We start from the raw sequence: 26,614 nt of genomic DNA, 5'->3' as shown, positions 1-26,614 counted from the left end.
TCAAATGACTTTAAATAATAATTATTCTATAATGCTTAGAGAGTTAAATTCTATGTGATGGGTAGAAATCTAGATTACACAAATTATTAAATAAATAATGAGAACATGGTTATGTGACAAATGAGAACATTACTATAGAGCACCTTTTTTTTGCTATTAATTGTGTATTAATTACACACAATTTAGCTTCCTAATGTTATGTTTACCTAGCAATTAGTTAGGCTCACAAATCATCATTAATAATTAAAGAAAGCAGGACCCAGTTTAGTTGATGCTACAGAACAGACATTTAGATGATAAAAGAGCATCTCATTATGAAGTAAAAAAATAAAAATAAAACAAAGATATGATTTAACTTTCAGCTCAGTTTCCCTTTTGCATCTGTGAGGTTGATTATAACTTGTTATCTTGGCATATAGTTTCTTTTTGTCCGCTATCAGTTTGTCTGATTACTTTGCTTGAGGACAACTCTTTGCTTTGGGTCTTATCTATCTAATTCTAGTCTGTCTGTATAAAAATTATTCTAAATTTGCACTCAAACTGACAAATGTGGTGGTGGTTGTAGAGGACCACGTTTATTGGTCATTTGCAATTGTTATGGAGAAGTGATTTGGAAACTTTTAGAGTACTTTTTTTTCCTTCCCCTTAAATACATAAGCCATCTCTTAGGTGTTTCATTATTAACTTTCATGATTACAAACTATGTCCAAATTGGCAGAATTCTCTAAGAATCAGGTGTAGCTGACTGAAACAAAATTGAATGTCTGTTGTTTATATTCTATGCACTATGTTTATTTAAGCACAGAAATAACAGGTTAAGCATTCACCATTATTTAGTTCATTCAAAAACTGAACTCCTATTATGTTCTAGGCAAATAATCACATCCATTAGGAATTATAGGTTGGCAGCTTCTCTTTTCTTTCTTTCTTTTCTCTTTTTTTTTCCTTGCCATACAGGTAAGTTCTAAATTTTTAAAATTCATCCACTTCAATAGAATGTAATTTACTTATTGAAATATAATAATTTCCCTTTAGTAATTGAGGCTTAGTAATTAATCCCTCCATTATTTAAAGAATGGATAATATTTGTAATAATTCAATTGGGGATATTTTGTTCAATTGGAATATGTTATACACATGTGAATGTAGTTTAAACTCTTCCACAGTACTCCTGAATGCTTTGCTTATACTTGGCACTTTTGGAAAGGTATAACTTTACATAATGTCCATATCTTGACAGCATTTAATTCATCTTCAAAGAGTGAGCAGTTTAGTTAAACAGAAGGTAACAGTTCTATTATTGCTATTATTTTATGATTGGACTGGAAAAATATCAGATGCTACTAAGACACTGAAATTGTTGAAACAATTTTCATTGAACTTAAAGACTCAAAAAGTATTGGACTAATTCTAGAGGATGACTCCAAATTTCTGCAAACTTGAATTTTTAGTTTCTGTCATGATATATTGAGCTGTTCATTTGAATGCTGAAATATTTGTTCATGTTGGTAGATTTTGCATTTCTTATCTTCCTTAGAACTGGTGAATAATGGCCTCTGGCTGGAGATAATGAAATTTTCTTAATTTATATTTTCAAGCAGACGCTTCAATTGAAAATGGCATCCCATGGCCTGGAGACATAGCTCTAGTACAAGTTTCAGGGGAGCTGCAATAATAATGCAGTGCCATCGGTGACGGAGAATGATAGGATAGTGAGGAAGTAATTTAAGAAAGAAAAGAGAATGTACCAAAGCTTTATTGCAGCATATCTAATGATCTTCTGAAGATTCCCAATGGTTTTTGGAACATGACTGGAGAAACTAATGTTATCTTGCCAAAACAGAAGCCCTTGCTGAATCAGCAGAACAAGACTATTGATTAAAACATCTCTCACAATAGGTTACACATGGAATCTCATCTCCATACTTTGCACTTGGTAAAGTGTAATAATGAGTATAAGATAATCAGAAGAAGAGTAAAAGCAATTTGTGGGGTATTGTACAATTGAAGATTAGAGTTGGAATGGAAACAAATTTGCATTAATAGTTCAGCCTATTTTTAAAGCTGTACATAGGAAAGAATATGCATAGTAAAGGACTACTTTGGAAGAATAAAAGACATTCTGTCTCTTTAAGATTTGCAAATCTATGCCCATCTTTTATGAGACCACTCACCGTTACTATTGTTGTTTTTGTTGTTGTTCCTAATTCATATTTATTGAGGTCTGTGATCCAGCCAGGCATTGTGCAAAGAGCTTGCATGCATTCACATTTAACCTTAACAACAAACTATACAGAAGATATCATTACATTTTATAGATGAGAAATCTGCGGTTGAAAAGGTCTAGTGAATTGTCTATGGAACCAAAACTAAGTACCCAGCCGAGCTAAAACTTGATTCCCAGTACTTTCTGATTCTGAAGGCTCTGCTTTTAATCACTCATCATCTGAATTAGCAGATGATTTTGCTTCTTTCAACAGTTAGATGGTATATTATATTTTTGTTTTTATACAGTTTATTCTCAGATTAAGAAAAGTAATGCTTGCATTGTGCCGTTAAACTTTTGCTTAAGGTTTCAAGAGATTATGGGAAAACAACCTATTAATAGCTTGTTTGTGTTGTTAATATTTCATTTTAATGAAGCCAACAGTGAAAAGTTCTTTCTTCAAAATACTGCTGTTACTCTGTACATGACAATTCCTGAGTAAGATCTGTATACAATATATAAATTTAATGGTAATACATTTTATAAAGTGCCTTTTTATCAGTTATACATTTTTTAGAGAAAATTTAAAATTCTTGATTTTTAAAAATGACTGTAGGTGCCTAGGAGTTAGTATTGATACATTGAGAACACTGAATGCATCTGGAAGATAAAATATGCTAATTATGAAATTTTTAACTTATTACCATTTTTTAATTGTGATGGCTGAGATTCATTAGATATCCTTTAAAGGAGTTTTCAAAGTTTATTTTCTTACATATTGTGCACAGCCTGGACAATATCAATGACTTTAAATATTTATTCTAATTTTTGCTATTATATATTATATATTGATATTTCCCTTGCACAGGAAGTGATAATAAGCTATTAATATCCCAAATTATTTCCTTTAGCTTTTGAGTTGTTCACTTGGCTTCATTCCTGAATAGAATCCCCCTTCCCTATAGAAATGAGTTTTTAAATAATTTTTAAAATTCAAGTTTTTTTGCAGCTAATTTAGAATTTTCTTTAGTTAAGTTTTATGAATATTAATGTCAGAAATAATTTGTTTATTCTGGTATTTGCACTTGATAATGTTAGAAAGCATTTATTATTAGGTTTATTTTTAGTTATATATGGAATATACTGTACTTCAATGTTGTGGATGTATGATTTAGAATAGTTGAAAAGGTAGGGGAAGAAATGTTTAATATGGTAGTCAGAAAGTTGCAGCCAAAAATAATACATAGAAACAATATAAGGAGGTATTTTTGATAGTTTTTCACTATCAAAATAGCTTTTTGTCTATATAGGTTTTAAATGCCAGTTTTTGAAAATGTTTGTAAATGTGGTTAGAAGAATATTAAAAATGATTAAACCTTTATAATTTGGGACTGAGTACTTAGGTTCTTTGGTATTTTTTTTTTCCTAGGTAGTGTTAAATCATGGATTATACTCTAGAAATTGCTTAGACAGTATTGGCAAGACCTGCCTTGTTCTTTTTGAGTTCTCTATGAAAAATAAGTATATCTTGTATTGTTGCCTTCCTCTAGTTGATCTACTTCCTTTAAATTTATTTAAATAAGTAAGTCAAAGGTCGAATACAGAAAGAATTGCAATTTTTACAGTGAACCATATTTTTCTCTTATTTTTGATGACAGTGCCCTTCTATGAAACATAATATATTTCTACAGTTTGTCAAAATTTATTTCTAGATTTATTTAGGGTTAGAAATTTTCATTAGCAAATTCTTAGGGAAATATTATACTTTCCCTATATCTGTTAAAAATGGTTTTATATGTGTACTTAAAAATTGTGCTTATTTAGATGACTCAGGAAAAAAGGTAGCCTGCTTGCTCAACATTAGAGTTACTAAAACCTTTGATTCTAATCATTAAAATTAGTCAGAGAGGACATGTTAACACTGTAAAATGTATTCCCTGCATAAATTGTATTCATTACTTGTTTTCTATTGCACCTGTATTTTATTAAAATTTTGTGGTGCAAAATCAAGTGTTGTCATACATATTTATCTTTACTAAAGTAACTAAACCAAGTTCCCAGTTAATGCCGGTGCTCCTTGTCTCAGGAACACATTTTGAGAACCACTGCTTTAACCTATCCTAAGTCATTTGTGCATCTCTACAAATATAAAATATGAGAAATCTTTGAAAGTTGAAGTGTATAAAATATATCTAGAATCCCTTTTCTTTAAGATGAATAGTATAATTGTATTTCCATCAAAATGTAGTCAAAGATTCACCTACTTTTAAAAACCCTATTTAGTCTTTCGGCCTTTTCTCATTCATCCTCGAATTTCTAAGAAAAAGTAGGTGGCTAAAATAATGAATCCATGTTATGTCCAAAACATAAAATGTTTTATTAATGCAGTAATACCTTTACTGATAAAGAAGTCTTTTTCTGTGGAAGGAGAAGGAGAAAATCATCCCAGGAACTATGCCCAGGGTTGAGAATACAAACAATGGAATAAATGCCTTTCCTTTCTTGGCTTAGTTTTGCCTTTTCATGTTCATTAGAATGAAAACATGAAGCAGAGCAGTTGGTGGGAATTTACTTTGCTTCTGTAGTTAAGTAATTGCTTTCTTTTCCCTCATCTTCTTAAGTGATAGCATTTTACAGTTTTACAATCTTACCAACAGTGTGTTGATTAAAGAATTTTCAGAATTTTTTTAGTACTACCAGTTCACATTGTGGTATTTCCTTCCCTCTTGTGTCCCCAACTATTATTCCATCTTTTTGGAAACTTTAAGGCATTTGCTTCATTCATATTTCTGTAGTTTGGTCCTCTAAAAGCATAGATTCTTTTTCATGAATCAAGATACTGGTATGCAAAGCTCTGATTTTCTTATACATTTTACAGTGGTTTCTTCTTCTGCTGACCCTTTAGTGTTTTAGCCCTCAAATTCCAAATTTTCTCAAGATAATCTGTTGTGTCTCTGATACATATTAGAAAATTTCAAATGTAAAATTAACATTTTAACACCTTGGTAAGCCATGAATTCTTGAAATGTACATAATTTTAATTGCAGGAATTCCATTAGGTCTCCTTACCTTCAATTTTACCTAAGATAATAGCCATAAAATTAACACTTTTTACAGTCTTAAAGTGAATGCTTCGTGTGATGTGATTGTTAAAAGAAATGAAAGTTATGTGGCTGGTATAATTATGGTAGTTTCTTTCAACATTAATTTGAACTTGTAATTCTGGTCAGAATATTATTGCAGAGTTGTTCAGAAAAAGTAAATATGGCAGTTATTTTTCATTTTATGGTGTTGGTCTTCTTTCAAACAAAATACAGTGGAATCAGGAATACTTATATCCCCTGTATACTTCTTGCAAAATTTACTGTGACATTGACAATTATAAAATTATGAAATTTTAAATCTTGTGTTAACATCGTATTTATTCATCTGCTTTCCTAGTAAAATAAACAATTGGGTAATTTTTTAACATATCTTTTTTCTTTTTTTTTTTAAGTTGTGATAAATCCCCAAACCCTTTGAGCTACTTCCTACTTCACTTTGATCCAGAGCCCTTTATGTTTTTGGTCCATTTCAACCTTGAGTACAACCTCCTTTCTTTTCCACCTGTTCCTAGTTGGGTTGTGTGAGGAGCCTTTAGTGGGAAGGGAGGGTGATGGAATGTAGGAAATATTTACTCATAAGTGGAATTCAGTCTGATTTTATAGAATTTCTATAGTGAGTATATTTTAGATGTGTTTGAAATCCATTGGCAACAAAGCAGGGCTTTGTAGAGTGGTCATAAAATATATACAAAAGGAGTAGAAGAGTTTATATTTCCTTCTGCTGAGAGGTGTGAGGGTGGGATGAAGGGAGGAGCCCTGTAGATATGAATAAATAAATAAGAGGGTCTTTAGTTTTTGATGGGGAACAGTAGAGTGGTTGAGGATCCCTTGGAGATTAAGCCTCTGGTTATGCAGAATTTAAGAAAGAAGAAAAGTGAAATATCGGAATTATGTTCCTAGATTCCTTGAGTAATAGATAATGAACTATTGGTATACATTAAAAACAAACCGCTTCATAATTTTAGAATATGAAATAGGTTCTGTGATTCATGTTAAGGTAATTAATTTATAGAACTTGGAGAACCATTGGCAAATTTCTTCAACCAATTGACCAATTTAAAAGAACTACAAAAATGAGAAGAAAACATGATTCTGCAGAAGAACATGACATTATCCTATTTGCATTATCCATGCTGTTGAATATTATTGCATATGGCATGTTTTGTAGGGAAAAAATAGGGCATAGTATATTATAAATTAATCATGTTAGAAATTATTATTTTGTTTTTTTGTACAAGCAATATTAGTTATAGCTTTTTTAATATTTCAGACTTTCCTTTGAAGTTTATTGTATTACACTTTAGACTATAAAATTTATCTGAAGATTGATCCTGGAGAAGTTTTCCAGTTTTGCTGCTGTTCAAAGAAAAAAATAATCCACTTTTGAGATTATATTTAAAATGGCACTGTTCTAGTTTGCTAATGCTGCTGCAATGCAAAACAGCAGAAATGGACTGACTTTTATAAAAGGGGATTTATTTGGTTACACAGTTATAGTCTTAAGGCCATAAAGTCTCCATCAACAAAGGGTACCTTTGCTGGAGGATGGCCAGTGGTGTCCAGGAAACCTCTGTTAGCTGGGAAGGCACGTGGCTGGTGTCTGCTTGATCCCAGGTTGCGTTTCAAGATGGCATTCTCCAAAATGTCTGCATCAGCTTCCAACGGCCATCTTCAAAATGTCTGTCTCACCTCCAGCTCGCTATGAGCTCCTTCTATCTGAGCTTATATAGGGCTCCAGTAAACTAAACAAGACCCATGCTGAATGGGTGGGGTCACGCCTCCATGGAAATTAACCAATCAGAGTTATCACCTACAGTTGGGTGAGTCACATCTCCATGGACACTGAACCAACAGGTTCCAACCCAATCTACACTAATACTTATGCCCCCACAAGAATGCATTAAAGAATATGGCTTTTTCTGGGGAACATAAATATACAAACCAGCACAGGCACCAAGGTGCATAACTTAATGTACCTCCCCCAACATGATTCTGCTTCCATTGTCCTTTAGTTAGCTGTTATGCTGGGAACTGGCTGTTTTTTCATTCTTCATTTTGCTATTTTATAGTTCAGTTATTTTATGTGCTGTAGAATATCTGGTATTCAAATTATTAAATAAATTTTGTTTGTAATGTTCTTCTTTCTGCTTGCTTAGCCTTTTTAATTTATAAACTATCAGAAAAAATGTAATGAAAACCCTGCAAATATTACCCTCCATTGGGTTGTAATCAAATCAAATTATTAAGGAAATATTTCCTGCCTTTACAAAGCTTAGTGTTGACAGACATTATAAAAAGACTGTTTGTAAAATTTCATAGAACTTAAATAAATATCAGGTTGCTTAAAATACTAACATGTTAGAATTGTATTGAATAAATGACAACATAAAAATAAGAGAATACTTCCATATAATTGAACAAATATATACAACATTATAGGGATTAGGTTAGTGGCATTCTTTTAAGACAAGATGGCTAGTTTAATGCTCACATGATAAGAAGCCTGGAGTTGGAGTGATTCCAGGGTTGGTTTTTTCTGTCATCCAATGACCTCACGAGGGACCCAGGTTCTTTCCATCTTTCCTCTCTGACGTCCTCCACTTGTCAGCTGCTCCCCTCATGGTCATAAGATGGCTGCAGGAGCTCCAGGCATCACTTTAAGATCAAGGAGACATTTCCCAGAAATCCTTCAGCAAACTTTCTCTTGTGTCTCACTGGCTAGAATGGCATCCTAGTCTCATTCCTAGACAGTTAGTGACCAGAGGGGTAGAATGACCTCAACTGGCTTTAGACCAAACAAAATATACTCCCAGAGAGCATTCATGAACAAAATTGGGCTTCTGTAAGTGAGGCAGAGGGGGAATGCTGTGGGGTAGTTAACCCACAGAGAATGCCACATCATGCTCAGACTTGCTATATATCCTAAGAGGATCGTGTATTTGAGAAAGACCAGAAAATTTCCCCACAGTTAGAAACATTTACCTGTTTCTGTGCTTTCCTTTTGTTTCCAGGGTAGTTGGGTTTGGCTTACAGTGGGTGGGTTAGGTGGGTGTGGTGATGAGCTGCTATCTCCTGTGTATGCCTTTCTGGTATGGAGGAAGGAAGGCACTTCCCTTTCTTGGGTCCAAACATTTAAAGAGTGAAATCTTCATTTTCTTCTCACTTTACTCATGGGGTTGAGGAGTTGAGGTGGGGGGGGACTAATTTAGAAGAACCCAGGTGTATAATCATATCATCCTGATAGTGTAAACACATTGATCTATGTAAGTAACAAGAGTAACAACAGTACTTAGACATTCAATATGTGCCAGGCACTGTGCTAAATGCTTTAAATATATTCTATCATTTTTGCAGAGCATGTCACATAAGGCCAGATCTGTTGGCCTAGTATCTGGTATTCAAGAGTGCTAAAAGTGACTGTAATAGAAAAACTAACACAGAACTGGATTTAGAGGATAAACTTCAAAACCTGTCTTCCCTTTATTTTAGCATGTTGTCAAAACTTAACTTCCGAACTATTTAGTTTATGACTATGTTTCTGTTCAGAATCATATTGCCATATAACAGCAAGTATCCTGGTAAGTTGTTTGCCTCCCCCACCCCAGTATATGTTGACTATATTGAAACTTCAAATTAAAATTTATAATACAATAATTGAGAAAAGTTATCTGTTTTCTGTTTAAGTCATAATTTAGTGCCATCTGTGATACAGAAATATTATAGCATAAAGAAAATACATAACTTTTGTAAGTTTAAGAATGTAGAATGATACAATATCAGTGGAAATTTTTGTTTAATGGTTTGAGTTGCTTAAAGAAAATACAAATCAGTTCTGTTTTATTTCTTTCATAAAAATGAATGAACAGATTACCACGTGACACAAGTATGATTCATTTTGTTTTCCAGGTGCAACAATCGAACACAGTGTATAGTAGTTACTGGGTCGGATGTATTTCCTGACCCATGCCCTGGAACATACAAATACCTTGAAGTCCAATATGAATGTGTCCCTTATAGTAAGTATGAAGTTTTTACTTTTCACTTTCTCCAGCATTTCTCGTTGATTCTGAAAGACTACACATGTGAAAGAAGCATATGTTTATGGCCTACAAGACTATTATGCATGCAGAGCACTAACAGACTTGGGCCTCCAATTAGCTTCATGAAGTGTGGAAGGAAGCCATAGTGTGATGCTGGCCAAGTGTCTGTCTGTGTTCTTAAGTGTTTGGCTTTTAAGGCTAGTGTTTTTCCAGAAAACAAACTTGAATTAGCTATTCAATAGGGCAGATAGAAATTTGTACTTTTGCCCAATACCAGTTACTGACAAATTGGTTTGGCTCACAGTTTTCTAAAGAAGGAATTGACTTCAGTTTTAATCATGAGCTACTTGAATGGCTACCTAATATTGTGGTAACTTTAGTGCCTGGTAAAAGCTACCATTGCAGTAACTGAGGATAAAATGTTTTTCTTTTTTAGTTCTGTTGTGGTTAAGATTTCTTTATCAGATTCAGTGGTGAAATCTTCACATTAAATAAAATTGATAGGTGTGACAAAACCTTGCAGATATTTCTACTTTTAATTTTGTTACATCATTTTTAGTAGGATCTTACAAAGGGATATTTAAAGCTCACGTGTTATCTAAGGAGGTTTCAACTAATGCTCTAATTCTGTGTAGGTTTCCTCCTAATCTTAAAACTCATACTTCTAAATTATATGTTGTATTTCCAACAGAAAAATTACTTAACATTTTAGATAACTTAAAAGATTGAATATATTACCTTATTTTCATAAACTAGTTCAATAGTGTTCTTTGATTTCTTTCCTGTTAAATTTAAAAAAAAAAAGGCCTTCACCTTAATTCAAAGGCATCTGAAGGAAAAGTTCTTTAGCAGCAATTTTACTGATTTGAAACCATTCTTGCACAGCTCTCTCTTAAAAATATAATGAATTTACAAATAAAGAAATTGCTGTTTCCAGAACCTCAAAAACGGGATCTTGAAATTCTGACAGATTCATGCCCAAACAAACCATCTATTTCTAAAAGCAAAGGGCCAAATTCTGGTAGATGTGTTATCTCCAATTTGGTAGTAATATTTTCTTACACACACTGTGAAGGCACTGTCTGTCTCCTCTCTGCCATAGTTTTGATATACTGACTTTTTGTGGGGTATCAGTTAAAGGCCAAACACAGATTATCTTTTTTTTTCATCCCTTCTCTGTGTTCCTGTGAAATGGATGCTTTTTTGTTTTCAGTTTCTTCTAAACCATTTGTAGGATTGGAAGCCTACTGAGTGTACTGATCTTTATATCGTTTCTCCCATGTATAGTGTTGGTGGCCTACATAATCCTTGTGCCACTAGAGGAACGTATGTTGTTTGGACCTAACCAAAATTATTTTGTTCCATAAAGTACATGGTTTCTGTTCTCAAATTAGAAAATGAATACAACATCCATTCCAAAACAGTGGAATCAGTCAGAGCTGCCAAGAATTGTGTCTTTCTGGAGTGAGTTCCTGAAACCTAGTCTATAGTCCAAGAACAGTGTTCTTCAAATATTATTTTCAGACTCTTAAGTTTTTCCTTGCACTTTTTAAGAAGGGAAAATGTGGATATCTTCTGGAACATCTAACTTTCAAAATTTTACTTTTTCAGTCCTCCAGAAGTATTGTACATTGTGCACTAAACTTCCACATTGCTAAACTCAGAGAAGTATTTGTTCTTTTAGTTTTTGTCCTTTTTTTTCAACACAACACCCAATAATTAATTTGTTGTTGCCTTTCTAGATGTTTGCACAAGGCATAAATAAGTCTGGCTTTTTTTTTTTTCCACCACTCCTCGCTAAAGAATAGTAGCAAGTATGATTCCTATATACTGTACAGTAGTGACACACTATGTATGTTTTACATATTAAAACTTAATGCAAGGAATCTTTTAAAATTATTCTAATCTTAAGAGGGACTCTGTATATACTCATTATCCCTTTTCACTGTTTTCCTCCCTTTTGTTTCTTTATCCCTTTGACCAATATCCCCACCCCATGTATTTGCTTTTATGTTAAGTCTCTAGCTTTCACTTTCCTCTTGTTTTAATAGTTTTTTACATTGTGACATTTGTATACGCTTTTTATACTTCACTCAGTTGATAAAAATTGTATTATCAGGTATCATTTATTATGTGTTTCTTACTACTTGGCTTTATGCCAACATCTATCCAGAGCAAATCCTCCATGAGTGTGTATATTCTAAATTATTTCTTCCTACTGTAAAACAATTTCAGATATATTCTGTCATTTCTTAATTTTTTTATAATAAATTTGCTCAAGAGAAACGATTAGGAATGCTGCCATTTATAAACAGACACATGCATTATATGTAACCGCTATACATGCCCATATAATGTCTGTCAAAAATGTATGTTTACAAGGCATACTTTATCATTAATAGAAATGTCCTAACAAATCATTAGGATGTTGGAGAATAAAGAAGAGTAATCAGATTTGAATTTTATATTCTACAGGTAGGGATTTTTTTACCCTCTTTTACTTCAAACTATCATTATATTTTAATAATTATACCATAAGTTTAGCTACAAGTTTTATTTGAGGAAAATAATAATCATTACTATTGACTAAATTATTAATGAATAGACATCTGAGATTATTCAGAATGAAATAGTGTGTCACTTCAAATACAGAGAATGTAGGCTTTAGTTTGTTTGGGTTGGTTTCTTGTTTTGCATACCCATGTAGTCCTCCACTGATGTTGGTGGGTCATGTATTTGTGTTTGGTCTATAGAAAAATAAATGTTTCATTATGAATTAGTTCATACAGTCTTTTAAGACAAGTTGCTGTATATATTGGGCAAGTGATGAAGAACGCAGATTTTGTTAATTTTTTTGTGTCTTTATATTCTCAATTGATCAAATTTTGGAATGTTCTTGCGAGGTTGATTTGAAAAATATCTGTCCTTTGGGTTCTCATAAAATAATAATGTAGGGACTTGTACTTTTGTTTTAAAAATCTACATTTTATTGATTCATCAGACATCAAAGGTTTTATTTGGTTATTTTTACATTTGGGTTTCACCAAAATATTAAATTATATATTATCCATACCCATTTTCTTTTCCTTTAAAATTAAGTGATAGTCAAATCACAAAGCAATGAAGACATCCCTATTTGATATGTTGCTCAGTAACTGCGCTGTCATTTTAGTATATCAAATGATGAAATCCAGCCATTTTCAGTTAATGGAAAACAAAATATACTTTCTACACCCTTTTTGAACTTGTTATAAGTTCTTTTATTAATACATAAACTTATTTTAAAGTGTATTATTCCCTTTGTTTGCATTTAATTAATCAATTCCAGTAAAACCATCCTTTCCTTAAAAAAAAAACAAACAAAAAACATACAGCTGTATGTAAGGGTACTCTGAGCAGTCACAACACTAATGATTTCTCTTATCCTCATTTTCCCACCATGCCCTTCCGTTATTGATTCTAAGCAGGTATAATATTGCTCTTCACTGAGGAGTAATTTTAGGACCAGTGGTTTATTTCAAAAAGAATTGTCTCCAGGTTGATAACACTGAATTTCTTCTATTTAACAAGATATAGCAAGAATTACAGTTACCAGAACAAGTATGTTTCCTGAAAGTGGTTAAATAGACTGAGTTGGATGGGAGAGGTGATAGCTCAACGTGGAAGGTTATATGCTATTCTTATGGCAAAATGTTTGCATGGTATGTTTCTCCCAAAGGTATTTCAGGAGGTCAATATTTAATCTTGATGAATTATTGCAATTTTTAAAAATTAATCAAGCTAAGACATCTTAATGAAATTTGCACCTACAGTTTCTTCGAGTAATCAGTTTGGAAATGTAGTATTAACACAATCTAATGCATTTTAATCAGGGAGGAGGGAGAAGCACAGGCATTAATCTGATCCTTTTATGAAATTCAGGCAACATACTTCAAAGCCTCAAAGCCTATAGAAAATCCAAAATAGTGTTTGTGGTTTTGTAATTAAAAAACTATTTACCAGCAAGATTCTTACAGTACCTTTACTTCATAATCTATTTCTTTAAACTTTTTGGAGGGGAGATTTTTTTGTCATTTAAGTCTACTAATCAGGTTTGTTTTACGAAAGCATTTAACTTTTTGGGGGTCTGTGAATAGAGATATTTGCTCTGAATGCTCAGTATGATTGTCATTGCATGCTAGCTTGCTTTTTGTGTAAACTGATGATGGTAGAAAATGTCAAAATAAGCTAACCATAATTCTTTCTTCCTTTTTCTCCTTGCCTACTGTGCTTGCTTTTCCCTTGTATGTATTTTGCTTACTTTTTTTAAAATAGATTTAGTAATAAAGTTTGGGATATATGATATAGAGAATTTAAGAAGAATTTCATATTATTAAGTATATGTAAACCTAAGAAAGTTAATTTGCTGATTCTTATTGGGGAGGAAAAGGCATTAGCTTACTCCACCCTATCAAAATCTCTACTGGGTTGGTTGGGTAATTTATATATTCCTGAAAAGGAGGCATTTTTTTAATATATATTTAAGATGCATTGTTATAGAAATAGAAAATAATAGAAAAACTGTTAAAACATTGTACATTTTGAAATGCATGATCATATGGATCAAACTTAAATATCTTTGAAAAATTGTGACATATCAGTACTTATTAAATTTGACCTGAACTACAAAATTGAGTTGTCATTTTTATAAATGTGTTTTCCTATTTTTATTCTTACCTAATTTGGGTCAATTTAATAATTGAGTTCACATGATAAATGGGGATGAATACACCTATGCATGCATTTATGTCTACAGCATACATATATAAAGTAAGACTTGATAAGAATGCTGACTGACTTTCGAAAAGCAAGAGTATATATACCATGCATTAGTGAAGAGTTTCATTATTTATTCAGGTACACTAAGTGAAGCAACATGCCAACATATTGTATTGCCTCCTTAATCTACTAAAATGATTGATCCATGTTCTTTTATGTAACATTAGAGTCTTTCTCCTGCTAGGTTTTCCTGTTGTGTGTTTCTTTTTATCCGAAGTAGTGCAGCTCTTATTCTTCCTATATTTAGCATCTATTACAAATTCAGTCTTAGACTAATATTCAATTTATTTTAATCTTTTTTCTTTTTTTTCTTGCACATTTTTTATTTTTCTTCCGATGCTTAAAATAGAAGTGGAGCAAAAAGGTAAATAACGTATACAGTCTGAACCCCAGCTCCTTGTTATGTGCCTTATGGATGTTAACCTCCTCCCTTCCCTTCCCCTTCAACACTCCTGATATTAAAATAACCAGCAGGATCTCATAAATGCACCTCATAAAGAAGTCGACTGTTTACAATGAAATTATTTGACTGCTAAATCTGGTGATGGGGTATAAGTTGTGGAGTCGGCAGGGGGGGGGGATTTGTCCTTTCTCTGTTTTCTTTTTCACCCTTTATCTCTTTTTCTGATACCCTTGGATATTTTCTTATTATTAAAGTGTCATCTTGCCTGGCTTCCAGAACCCTGTCCATAGCATGCCATGGCTACAGGGTTTCCTGGTGATTTCATCCACAGCTTTCCCTGTATTTACTCTTCTCTGTTCCTAATTGCATTTCCTGAATATTTATGTTTTTTAATTCAAAGCACCTTTGTTTTCAGTCTAGCTTTCTTAAAAGTTCTAAATAGACCTCCACTTTGGATTTTCTGTTCTCTGTGTTTTCTTTTTGGGTTTTGTTTTTCGGTGCTTATGTGTGGGCTAGGGGAGGGTGCGAAGATTGATTCTACTGAAATGAAGTGATATTCTTTGAAATAAATCGAAAATTGTTATTTACAGACTTAAGCATAAGTTACCAAATTGTATGATAAAAACACACAGCAAAATTTAAACTGTCAGCCCAATTATGGATGATCTTAAACTGGTTTCTGTTTGTGAGAGTATACCTTGTGCGCTTTGTATGCTGATACATTGATTATGCTAACTTCATGAAAAAATAGTACTTATATTAAATATAAAATAATTATACAATTGAGTGCCAATAAAATTAATTTTTCTGTCATTTATAATTATTAAAACATGTTTGCTTATGTAATTTTTTAACTTGGCTTAATTCTTGTCTTTTCTCTATGACTGTTAGTTTTTGTGTGCCCTGGAACCTTGAAAGCAATTGTGGACTCACCATGTATATATGAAGCTGAACAAAAGGCAGGTGCTTGGTGCAAGGACCCTCTTCAGGCTGCAGATAAAATTTATTTCATGCCCTGGACTCCCTATCGTACTGATACTTTGATAGAATATGCTTCTTTAGAAGATTTCCAAAACAGTCGCCAAACAACAACATATAAACTTCCAAATCGAGTAGATGGAACTGGATTTGTAGTATATGATGGTGCGGTCTTCTTTAACAAAGAAAGAACAAGAAATATTGTGAAATTTGACTTGAGGACTAGAATTAAGAGTGGCGAGGCCATAATTAATTATGCCAACTACCACGATACCTCACCATATAGATGGGGAGGAAAGACTGATATCGACCTAGCAGTTGATGAAAATGGTTTATGGGTCATTTATGCCACTGAGCAGAACAACGGAATGATAGTTATTAGCCAACTGAATCCATACACTCTTCGATTTGAAGCAACGTGGGAGACTGTATATGACAAACGTGCTGCATCAAATGCTTTTATGATATGTGGAGTCCTCTATGTGGTCAGGTCAGTTTATCAAGACAATGAAAGTGAAACAGGCAAGAATGCAATTGATTACATTTACAATACCAGATTAAACCGAGGAGAATATGTAGATGTTCCCTTCCCCAACCAGTACCAGTATATTGCTGCAGTGGATTACAATCCAAGAGATAATCAACTCTATGTATGGAACAATAACTTCATTTTACGATATTCTTTGGAGTTTGGTCCACCTGATCCAGCCCAAGGTAAGAATGTTTGCTTGTGAATTCTTATGTCATTTTGAGAACAGCTTACTTTTAAAAGACTTTTTTTTTTGTCTGTTTATTTTCCATCACTGTCTTCCCCTTTACACAGTTAAAGCACAAAGGATAATGTTGTGGCAAATCATATTGTCACATAGCTTGTACATTTTAGCCTTATTTTGGCCCAATTTCCTTTTCTGAGTTTCTTCATTAAAATGTTGTCTTTTAAAAACTGTAGCATCATTGAGTAGTTTGGTTTTTCTCTGCTAAAAATATAATCCCAGGTACAAACCTGTTTTCTTTGTTTGTCCTACCTGACTTCTGCATTGATTACAATCTACATGCAGACCTTTTAACTTCTTGGCGCCAGTGGTTAGGGGAATGTGTGTTAGAAATCCCAGGTGAATTGGTAAGCTTGATGTACAATGCCAGCCATAAATGTGAAGTTTTGGAGTCTGCTCTCTGTATCAGACTCATCCCAACATCTTTCTAGATCATCATGTAAAATTATGCATTCTTATTTCCTGATAAATTAATATTTCTGCGACTTTAACTATCATATATGAATTAAGCATTAAATTATCCCAGATGATTTACAGAAAACAGACCTCTTAACGTTTTGATTGTTTGTTTGTTTTTATGCCTTTAGGTATCTTTTTAAAGGATCATTACTTTTGAAAAGTAATGCTAAATCTTTGAAACTATATTTTAGTTTATCAAATGAGTTCAATTCTTTGGGAAATAATTTTTGAGAGTAAATTAACTGAATATTTCATTAAAACACAAGTACCTCATATGCAAGATAATATAGTAAGCTATTGATATGTTATTATAGAGATCACACTAATGACAAGAATTTTCTATTTGAACAGAGATGTTTGTGTTCTTAAGATCTGAATATTTCAATTTAGTGAGTTAATTGGAATTTTCAAATTATTGAGTTACTTCAAATTTTTTAGGAACCAGAAGCTTCTTTGGAGTGATTGTGTCTTCAACAGGGTGGAAGAGAGATTGATATCAGTTTCTTCTATTAAAGAAGTACAAATACATATACTTAAACATACAACTACAAACATATACCCACATGGACCTTAAGACAGATTATTATTGAGTTCTAAATATTGTCATAGAGTCTGGCCTAAAAGCAGAAGCCACTGTCTTTCATAATTGAGTTTCTAATTTGAATTATGATGGAATACCAAAGTACATGCTTTTTGTTCATAAAATAAGAGCAATAATGACATACTGACTTAGTACCAGTTTCATCTGTAGAAAAAAGCGAAAGAAAATGCTATAAAAGTTGCAAATCCATAATCAGACAACTCTTGAAGGATTGTGATTGAAGTTGAGGAAAGATTCAATTTGACAAAGAATCATTGCCCATCTACTTGGTGCAAAATACTTTAGTGAATACAAAACGAGTCATTAACGTCATTCGCCACATGTGGCTTATATTCTAGTAGATAATTTGATAATTTTTCAGAAAGAATGCAGATGCTTCTTTGGCAAGAACAGTTAGCACCTTTGAAAGTGAGAACTTAGACATACAGAGCAACTGTGTGTTCCTGCAACGGTGTTTTGTTGTCTAAAATATCTATTCTTAAATCTTGCTAGAAAGTGAAAATTCATATTGACCTCTTATTTAACCCTTGATGATAAAAAGTTTTACCTGACTTAAATTTTTCTTGCTGTAGTTTGACCCATAATCTCTGGTTCTCTACCTCCTTATAGTTTATTTTTATATGCTTTTAGAGACTCCTGTCTCTCTGATCCACAGATCTGTGCTGATACCTATATGCATATATGTGGGGCTTTGCAGAACTAAATTTAATTCAAACCAGGAAGCCACAGTTTGCTTTCCAGAAGCAAGTTCCAAGGAATTGGTGGTAGAGAATGATCAGAGAAATCAGGTCTTTGCCTTTCTTAAAGCAGTGATTTGACTGGTCTGGTTGAAATTCACAGTTAAAATCTTATACACTGGATTTGCTTGCATGTATGTGGCCAAGGCATAAATTGTGAGGTAAAGTTATCCATTCCTTTCATCTTTCATTGTGGGCTGTTTCACAGTGTATTAGCATCAACACTTTTCATAACTAACAGCACAAACAAGCATATTATTTCTGTGTCCTGATTATGGTTTTCAAATCAATCTTTTTTCCTTTGAATTTTTAGCTTTATGTTATCTCTGCATAATTCATTTGCCCCATCCCCCTAAATTAATTCTGTTTTTCCTCTTTGACCGTTTCCCTCTCTACTACAGGCTTAGGAAAAACCCTTTTAAGTCCTATTTTAAACTCTTTTTATTTCTTAATTTGGTTTGCTTTAGATTTCCTTAATCCACTTGCAAATTTGATATCCCATGTGTTATGGGAAAATGTTGCATCTTTACTTGGGTTTTGACAGTTTCTGAATATTTATCTTAGACTCATTATGAAATAAGGTACCTCAGTAACATGAGGGGAAATTTTTAGCAAGAGAACCAGTTATGTTTATTTACTGAGGAAGTGTTTACCATAGAGTACTTATTTCCTGAAACATCTTTCCCCTGATAGTGAATGCTCAGTAGAAGATGATCAGTATTTTAGGCAATGAATAAAGATAATTTAATGAATACTCATTTTTGCCTTACCAGGCTGCAGACTCACCCTAGATTGAGTTCATTCAGTGAAAAAAGTATGAGTTCTCTGACCTGAGTGAGGGAAAAATTATCCTTAGCATAAATGGATATTGTTATAAAACCCTTTACTGCAAGAAAAAGCTGTTAAAAAATAGTAAGTTCTTAGTAAACACCACAATAATAAATTGAACTTATTAATTATTATTTTTTGTCAGAGTCTTCATGGGTACCTATTAAATATGCTTATTAGTACCATTCCGGTTCTCTGTTCTAAAAAATGATAAATGGTAGGCAGAATGCTAAGTCAATTAATCTGGGTGCCTGATGTGTTATCCCTGATAACTCGAGGACAGAGCTCTGTAAATCAAAGTTTGAATTTGAGATATAATCCTATTATTATAATAAGAATTGACATGTTTTATAATGCCATTCATAGGATATTCTTGAGTTTTGAGCCTTTTGCCACGTATTTTTCATAATGAAAGTTTTATTGTTTATTGCTTTAGTACCTTATGTTATCTTCCCATGTCTTTTCTCCTTTTAGAGATTTAAACAGAACACTGTCAGTTAATGTGTTCCAAATAAGGGCAAGTTGTTTTGTGGGATTTCAGAGTCTGTGAAAATCTTTTACCTAGAAAAGTAAGAACATAGCATTTAAGAGTGTGGACAAGTTACCTACAGTCAATTACTTAATTTCTCTGTGCCCTAGTTTCCTCGTCTGTAAAAGGAAGATAATCATAGCGCCTGCTTCTGGGGTTGTGGTAAGATGATTCATGAATGGGATTAGCATAGCATCTGGCACATGAATGCTGAATAAGTGTAAAGTATTACTATTACTAGATGCTCTCTTGGGACATGACTTCACCTGTGGAAAGATATCACTTTTTAGAACTACCTCTGCATTTCTAGCTTCAACATTAGAAAAATTGTTTTCTTCAAAACCTTCATTTCTCTGGTTAAATGTCAACTTTGCAAAATATAAGCCATTCTAATTGGCCCCCAAAAGAGTAATTTTGTCACTAACGTTTACTTTAATGTTTGTTTTCACAATATCCCAATATTTTGCTGATTTCCCTTTGAAGAATGTGTTAATTTGATTCACTTTAAACTTCTTTTGATGATCATAAGGTGGAAAGGTATGAACATATCCTCAGAACACTTAAAAACATGACTACAAAATGTTGCATGAAATTTTATGCATTTAATGTGGACATTGTATTACTTACCCTAACTCAGTTGCTATGAAACTTTAGTGATGCTTAGCTGACAAATCACTAATTGCAGTGTTGTTAATAGATGTTTCATTGATTGCGTATGTACTCATAAGTACAGTGTCAGGCAATACATAAGATGGTGTAGCACTAAACCATATTGCTCTGCCCTTTTCTTTTTTTTTTTTTGCTCCGATTCTCTACTTCCCTTTAAGACTTGATGCAGCAGCAGTTATTTGACACTTCAGCAAAAGATTGTGATGCTTTTGACAAATGTTAATTGAGAAAGCACTGAAAGCCTGACTGCATTGTAATCAAAATAAAATTACAGAGGTTTAACAAGATGTCAGGCAAATGCTTTACAGAAAAAGATAGACAGGTTTGAATACATTTCTGCAGCAGCTGGCTAGGCATGGAGTTTGACTAACGTGCATAGGCATCTCTCATATGGTCAATAAATTATGTCTTGGAAATAAAACATGTGCTTAAGAAGTTTCTCTTGAAATAGAACAAGAAAGGAGTAGAAAGTGCACTTACTGATAACAAGAAGTATGGCAAGAAGTCACTACTGAACAACTAGGAACAAATACATACTTTGTTCTGATAAATTTAGTATAATCTGTCAATAGGGTCAGACTTATATAAGCAAATATTTATGGACCAAAGCTTAAAATATTAAACATATCTGTGGCAATCTGAACTTATTTTCTAATGAGTTTTAGTGTTCTAGTTTGGACCTTTAGTTTGTTTCTCAGCTATACACAAAGCATAAAGTAAGCTAATGCTTTAAAAAGTATTTTTACAATTTGTTCTACTCTAGAAATTTAAATTTAAGTTTCTAAGAGCCAGAAATCCATAAATGTCCATAAAATGTTAGTGTGGTCCAGTACATTTTAAATAACATTAAATGTGTACAGATTTTGTTGTAATTTAAATGAAAACATTAAATGTGGAAAAATTTTTGTTTAATAATTAACAACTAGAACATTAAACTCATATTTTAACACAGTGGACTTAACAGTTTTAAAGTACTTTCAGAAGGCAAAAATCACTTTTTAAAAATAAAAAATAGTGGCTCCTTTTACACTCTCAGTTAGCTAATAAAATACGTAGCGTTGGCTTCAAATTAGGCATGATTGGATCTAATCCATTATCTTGCTTAGAGATTGATACCTCTGACTAGAACTAATTTCTTCATACCTATGTTTTCAAAAGTAAAGATGCCAAAGCTTGAGAAGCTTCCTTACTAAAACAGCACAAGCATGCCAAGCTTATTTTTTATTTGGATCTAATTGGGCATGCACAAAAATCTCTCAGGCAAGAATGGCAGCTGGGTAGAAAGATGTTACAAAATATATTTTCCTGCAAGGTGTAGAGTGGGTGATTTGAAATTTTTCATTGGCCTGATTATAAATAATGGTCAGAGTTTTAATACTGTGAATTTGGTTGTTTATAGAGTATGACTTCATATAAGAGCAGATTTTTTTCTAAGTTATTTAGTAGTGACACAATGTATTTACTAGATACAGTGAAACTTAATGTAAAATTCTCCTTTATTTCCTGTGAAGATGATACATGATGAAATCATGCTTAAACTATACTATGAGATATTTCACTGAGAAGTAAACACTTGGAATCATACAGCAAAATCTATAGTACAGCCTAAGCTACCATCTCTTAGACAAGAATATGAATAAGTTGGAATAAATGAAGACCCTTAATCTTCTCCCCACTCTACTGATGTTCTTAGTACTTCTGATTTTGTTGGTTTAGGGTAGTTGTATGGGTGGGGTTTTGTGTGTGTGTACACACATTCACATATGCATGGCTGTGAGTGTGAGTGTGTGTCTGAGATTAACATACTCATCTTCTTTCCATAGTGCCTACCACAGCTGTGACAATAACTTCTTCAGCTGAGCTGTTCAAAACCACAGTATCAACCACAAGCACTACTTCACAGAAAGGCCCCATGAGCACAACTGTAGCTGGATCGCAGGAAGGAAGCAAAGGGACAAAACCACCTCCAGCAGTTTCTACAACCAAAATTCCTCCTGTAACAAATATTTTTCCCCTGCCAGAGAGATTCTGCGAAGCGTTAGAAGCGAGGGGGATATGGTGGCCTCAGACACAAAGGGGAATGATGGTTGAACGACCGTGTCCCAAAGGAACAAGAGGTATTTCCTGTAAAATGCCACACAAACATTTTTAACTTCAGTAAATAGATCCTAAATTATTCCAAAGTGATTTTATTTACAATGGCTAAATTTATTATTTTTACCATTTTGGTAATGTGACATCATTTAAGAGCTTAAAGACTTTTAAACTATAAAAGTCATTCAAGGTCAGGTGCTGAATTCTTCTCCCTCTCAAAGACCGAGGTCAAACCTGAGCTCTTTGCCCAAGGACTCTAGTGAGGCTTCTTTACAAGCTATCTTTCCCATTACAAGCTTCACTTTCGATAAGTCCTAAGGAAATCAGGGGCTTTTTGTTTGTTTACCATAAATGTCTCATATTTCTATGTTGACTTTTTATTTACTGTTTACAATCTGCGTTATACCCAACTTTTTGTCAGTCTTTGTGAACTGCTTCCATTAGCATTTATTCAAAATTTAACACACAGAGCAGGATCATCATCATAGCTGACAACGAATGCATGCAGAAAAATGGTTTCAATTTCACTGTTGTTTTCTACATCTGTTTTAGGAACTGCCTCGTATCTCTGCGTGGTTTCCACTGGAACATGGAACCCTAAGGGCCCCGATCTTAGCAATTGCACCTCACACTGGGTAAATCAGCTGGCTCAGAAGGTTAGTTGGAACCTTTTAAATATGATACATATGAGTGATTAAGGGCTTTAACTTCTAACGTAAATAATTTAGCTTTGTATGTTAAAACCAGCTTCATTGTTCTTTTTCAGCATAAAAGTAAAAAAAAATTATGCATATTTATATCTGTAAACTATTGAAAATTAAACTTACATATGTTTTGGAATATGCTGTTTTCTGTGTTAAGCTTTTTAATGAGTGCATGCTTGCGTAATTTCATTCATATTTAGTTTATTCAGGTTCTTTTGATGTTCATAAGACAAATAGTGCTTTGGCCTAATAAATCAAATATCATTAAGTTTGCAACTGAATCCACAGAGTGCAAGCAGATGTTTCTATAGCAGATGATTGATATCATTAAGTAAAAATGAATATGAGACATTAGTAACTAGTATTTCATTGTACTGCAGTACACTGTTTAGTTTCTCTTCCTTTATCTACCTTTCTGAAATGTAAATGCTAGTTAATAATCCTCAGTATCATAATGATTAAATTCTGATTTAAATTTCTGGATCACTGGAAGAAATAAATAGATTTTATAATAGTTTAAAAATGGGTCAGTGTAATAAGAAAGCTGAAGGAAATTCTTTAAAAAGGATTTCTGGTTTTTGTTTTTGTTTTTTTTTTCTTTTGTTTCTTTTAAATGTCAGTTTAAGTATTTCTTTTGTGTGCTGAGGATCTAAGAACTTTTAATCTTCTGACAGGAAGAAAATGTTTTGATCTCAATTAGTTGCAGATTTTTATATACTTGCAAATATTTTTTTTTTTTCACCACAGCAAAGATACTCAAGGAGAACTAGAAGCCACAAACAGAACAAGAAATATTACTGAGGTCATATGCATTGTCATTTCAGATCAGAAGTGGAGAAAATGCTGCTAGTCTTGCCAATGAACTGGCTAAACATACCAAAGGGCCTGTGTTTGCTGGGGATGTGAGTTCTTCAGTGAGATTGATGGAACAGTTGGTGGACATTCTTGATGCACAGCTGCAGGAACTGAAACCTAGTGAAAAGGATTCAGCTGGACGGAGTTATAACAAGGTAGTAGAAAAGTTCTGTTGTTTTCAATTAGGCATTTTCTGTGGCAGCTTTTGATTATTTTAGCATTTGGTAGCCAAATCCCTAGCCCCTCTTTATATGCACCTAGAAACACAACTTCTAATTTGGTTAATTTCCCTAGAAAGAATTATAGTTAAGAAAGGAGCAACAGCGTATGATCTAAATAATATCAGTTACCTGAGGGAGATTTTAGTTGGTGGTAGACTTCATAGGTCTGATTGTGGTCACTACTGTCACTTTAGAATTCATTGTATGTACTTGGAGAAATTATGTTTTTTATATTTGTATTGGCTCCTTCTCATTGCAGTGAAATTGTGACACATAGAGGAATATTAGTTATTGAAATATTGCTTTCAGTGACAGATTTGGGGTGAGTGGTGTGTTTGTCTTTCTAGAAATATATTGTATCAATGCTATTACTTTTTCCTACTATGACAAAAAATTAAGTTACTTTTGACCACTCTGTCACTATACGTGTTTACATGAGATTTATATGAATCTAAATCTGTGGCTTAATATGGTTCTACAGGATTAAAAAATGGACCATTTTTAAAACTACAATATCTATTTTGTCTCTAGTTTTATCAAGCTACTTTGGCTAGTATACCTAATAAAATACACCTAAAAATGTAAATGAGCAGTGTTGGCAGTTAGCAATAGGCTCACAGAGATCCAGAGAACTTACTATACATAATAAACTTTGAGCTCAGGAACACAACTTAAATTTTGAGGATTTCTTTTTTTCCTCATTTTCAACAGATAAAAAAATCTAACCTCTAATTTTCTTTTCTTTTACTAAAAAGCTCCAAAAACGAGAGAAGACATGCAGGGCTTACCTTAAGGTATCTCTCCTGTGCTGTCACCCTGCTTTCTCCCTTCTTCAGCTACCTGCCACGCTTTATCATCTTGCTGCATGATCCAATGTATTTCAGTCTTTGATAATTATATAATGTGCCCCATATCAGCTGTACAAATGTTGACTTTTCACAGGTATATTACTCTCAGAATAAGCAAATAATTTATATTTTTCCCATTTTTCCATTCACCCTAAAGTATAAGAACTTTAACGAAATACCCTCTAAATTGGAAAATAATTATATAGTTTCTGTTTCCCGTTGTCATCTCTGTGGATTAAAAAGCAAGTAAAACAGCTATGATATATTCTTGGCAGTTTATCATATCAAAGACTGCATGGTCATAATGTATGTGCATGAAAAAGCCACTGCTCTCTTATCTCTGTGGTGTACTTTTAAATTAAAAAAAAAGGAAGTTTTTAGGAGTCATTTCAAGAATCAGGTTGATATGGGGATGGGTTACTAGAAATGAAATATAATTAATGTGACAATGATATCAATATATTTTACATGTTGCTTTTTATTAGGGTAGTAGGAACATAAAGCCACTGTTTGGCTCAGACCTCCCTAACCACTTTAGCCTGTTTTTCTTCCTGGTATATCCAAGTAATAGGAAATAAGCTATGGCTAACAGTGGAATTATACCATGCTAGTTCTGCATGATAGATCAAAACACTAATACCAAATGTCATTATGTTTTGTTCTGGGAACTTTAGAAGTTACTTTTGGGGGGATAGTTATTTTCTAACCTTAATCTTCTGGGGACCATACTCATGATAAATCAAACCTTGAAGAACTAATCCATGTTCTCTGACAACAAAACAGAAGAACTTTTGTAACGTCATTGAATAGAGGTTATTCAAAAGCCATGACTTCACCAATTTTATTTGGCAAGGTTTAGGAAAAAAAAAAAGAATGGCATCTTGCCACTTAGTAAGAGACATTGTTGGACCTGAGAATTTGATAAGAAAAGCGGTAAGAGAGTGCTTTCACTAGTAATATTCTGAAACTTCCTTTTTAGCCTGGTTAATGGGGGCAAAGAAGTAACCGCTGAAGTGTACAGAATTTTTCATACTCAAATTTTCAGTTCACCTTTAAGGTATTGGTTAATGTGTGAAATGTAGTAATTGGTATTTTGCCCAGGATATATGTCTCATTGGGAAAAGAATAGCCTTTTTTTCTTTGGCAAGGAGAGAGTACTTCATGAATATGATTAGGCTATGATCATTTTGGTCCTGCTAGAGAAGTACAAATGATAATAAATAAGGAATGTTTCAAATTAATAAAATCCTGTCATCAGCGAGTTATGTGTATACATAGTAAATTTCAGCATGACCTTAATTTCTGACCAGTGTCATTTTCAGTATGTCTCAAATGAGCTTCTCTGTTCCGATTAGACTAATAAAACTCCTTAAATTACAAATCAGAAGCTGACTTACACTATGCAAATGAAGCAAGTTCCCACTTTGTGACAGAGGATTCGTTTGTTACTTAGATTAGAGGCTCCAGTCTGTATTTCTTGGTGACTAATGAATCTGGCCCTCAGCAGACCAGTTCCTTTTCCACTCTAGTTAATGGCTGCAGCAGTATCAGTGTGAGCATTTTGACTATTCTATCTCCCATTAAAGAGAGAAAAAGGCCTTTAACGCCACTTGGAAGTATCTTCCACCTGCCAGGAAATTCGTGGTGGCTCACAAGGCAGACAGAAAGAGGATATTAAGATGGATTAGGCTAATTAATCTTACAACTTTTCCCCCTGCTCATTTCAATACGGTACCTCAAACTAGCA

General features: G+C 33.1%; 1 protein-coding gene across 30 annotated transcripts in view; it reads left to right on the top strand.

Annotated features, from left to right (window-relative positions):
- Positions 1-26,614, top strand: part of ADGRL2 (adhesion G protein-coupled receptor L2) — a 502,012-nt gene that overhangs the window by 438,365 nt on the left and 37,033 nt on the right. For 10 of the 30 annotated variants that reach the window (XM_037826794.1, XM_037826795.1, XM_037826802.1 and 7 more), the window contains 7 exons: positions 9,217-9,326; positions 14,518-14,532; positions 15,463-16,263; positions 21,969-22,262; positions 22,792-22,895; positions 23,768-23,953; positions 24,775-24,813. In XM_037826794.1, coding sequence (XP_037682722.1) covers positions 9,217-9,326; positions 14,518-14,532; positions 15,463-16,263; positions 21,969-22,262; positions 22,792-22,895; positions 23,768-23,953; positions 24,775-24,813 — 1,549 coding nt within the window. The remainder of the gene's footprint in view (positions 1-9,216; positions 9,327-14,517; positions 14,533-15,462; positions 16,264-21,968; positions 22,263-22,791; positions 22,896-23,767; positions 23,954-24,774; positions 24,814-26,614) is intronic. The other 20 variants (XM_037826803.1, XM_037826797.1, XM_037826822.1 and 17 more) reach the window with 8 other exon arrangements.

Source organism: Choloepus didactylus, chromosome 2, assembly GCF_015220235.1.
Source record: "Choloepus didactylus isolate mChoDid1 chromosome 2, mChoDid1.pri, whole genome shotgun sequence".
In the NCBI taxonomy this organism is placed as follows: Eukaryota; Metazoa; Chordata; class Mammalia; order Pilosa; family Megalonychidae; genus Choloepus; species Choloepus didactylus.
The sequence above is the reverse complement of the archived record's forward strand: the minus strand, read 5'-3'. Positions and strand labels throughout refer to the sequence as shown.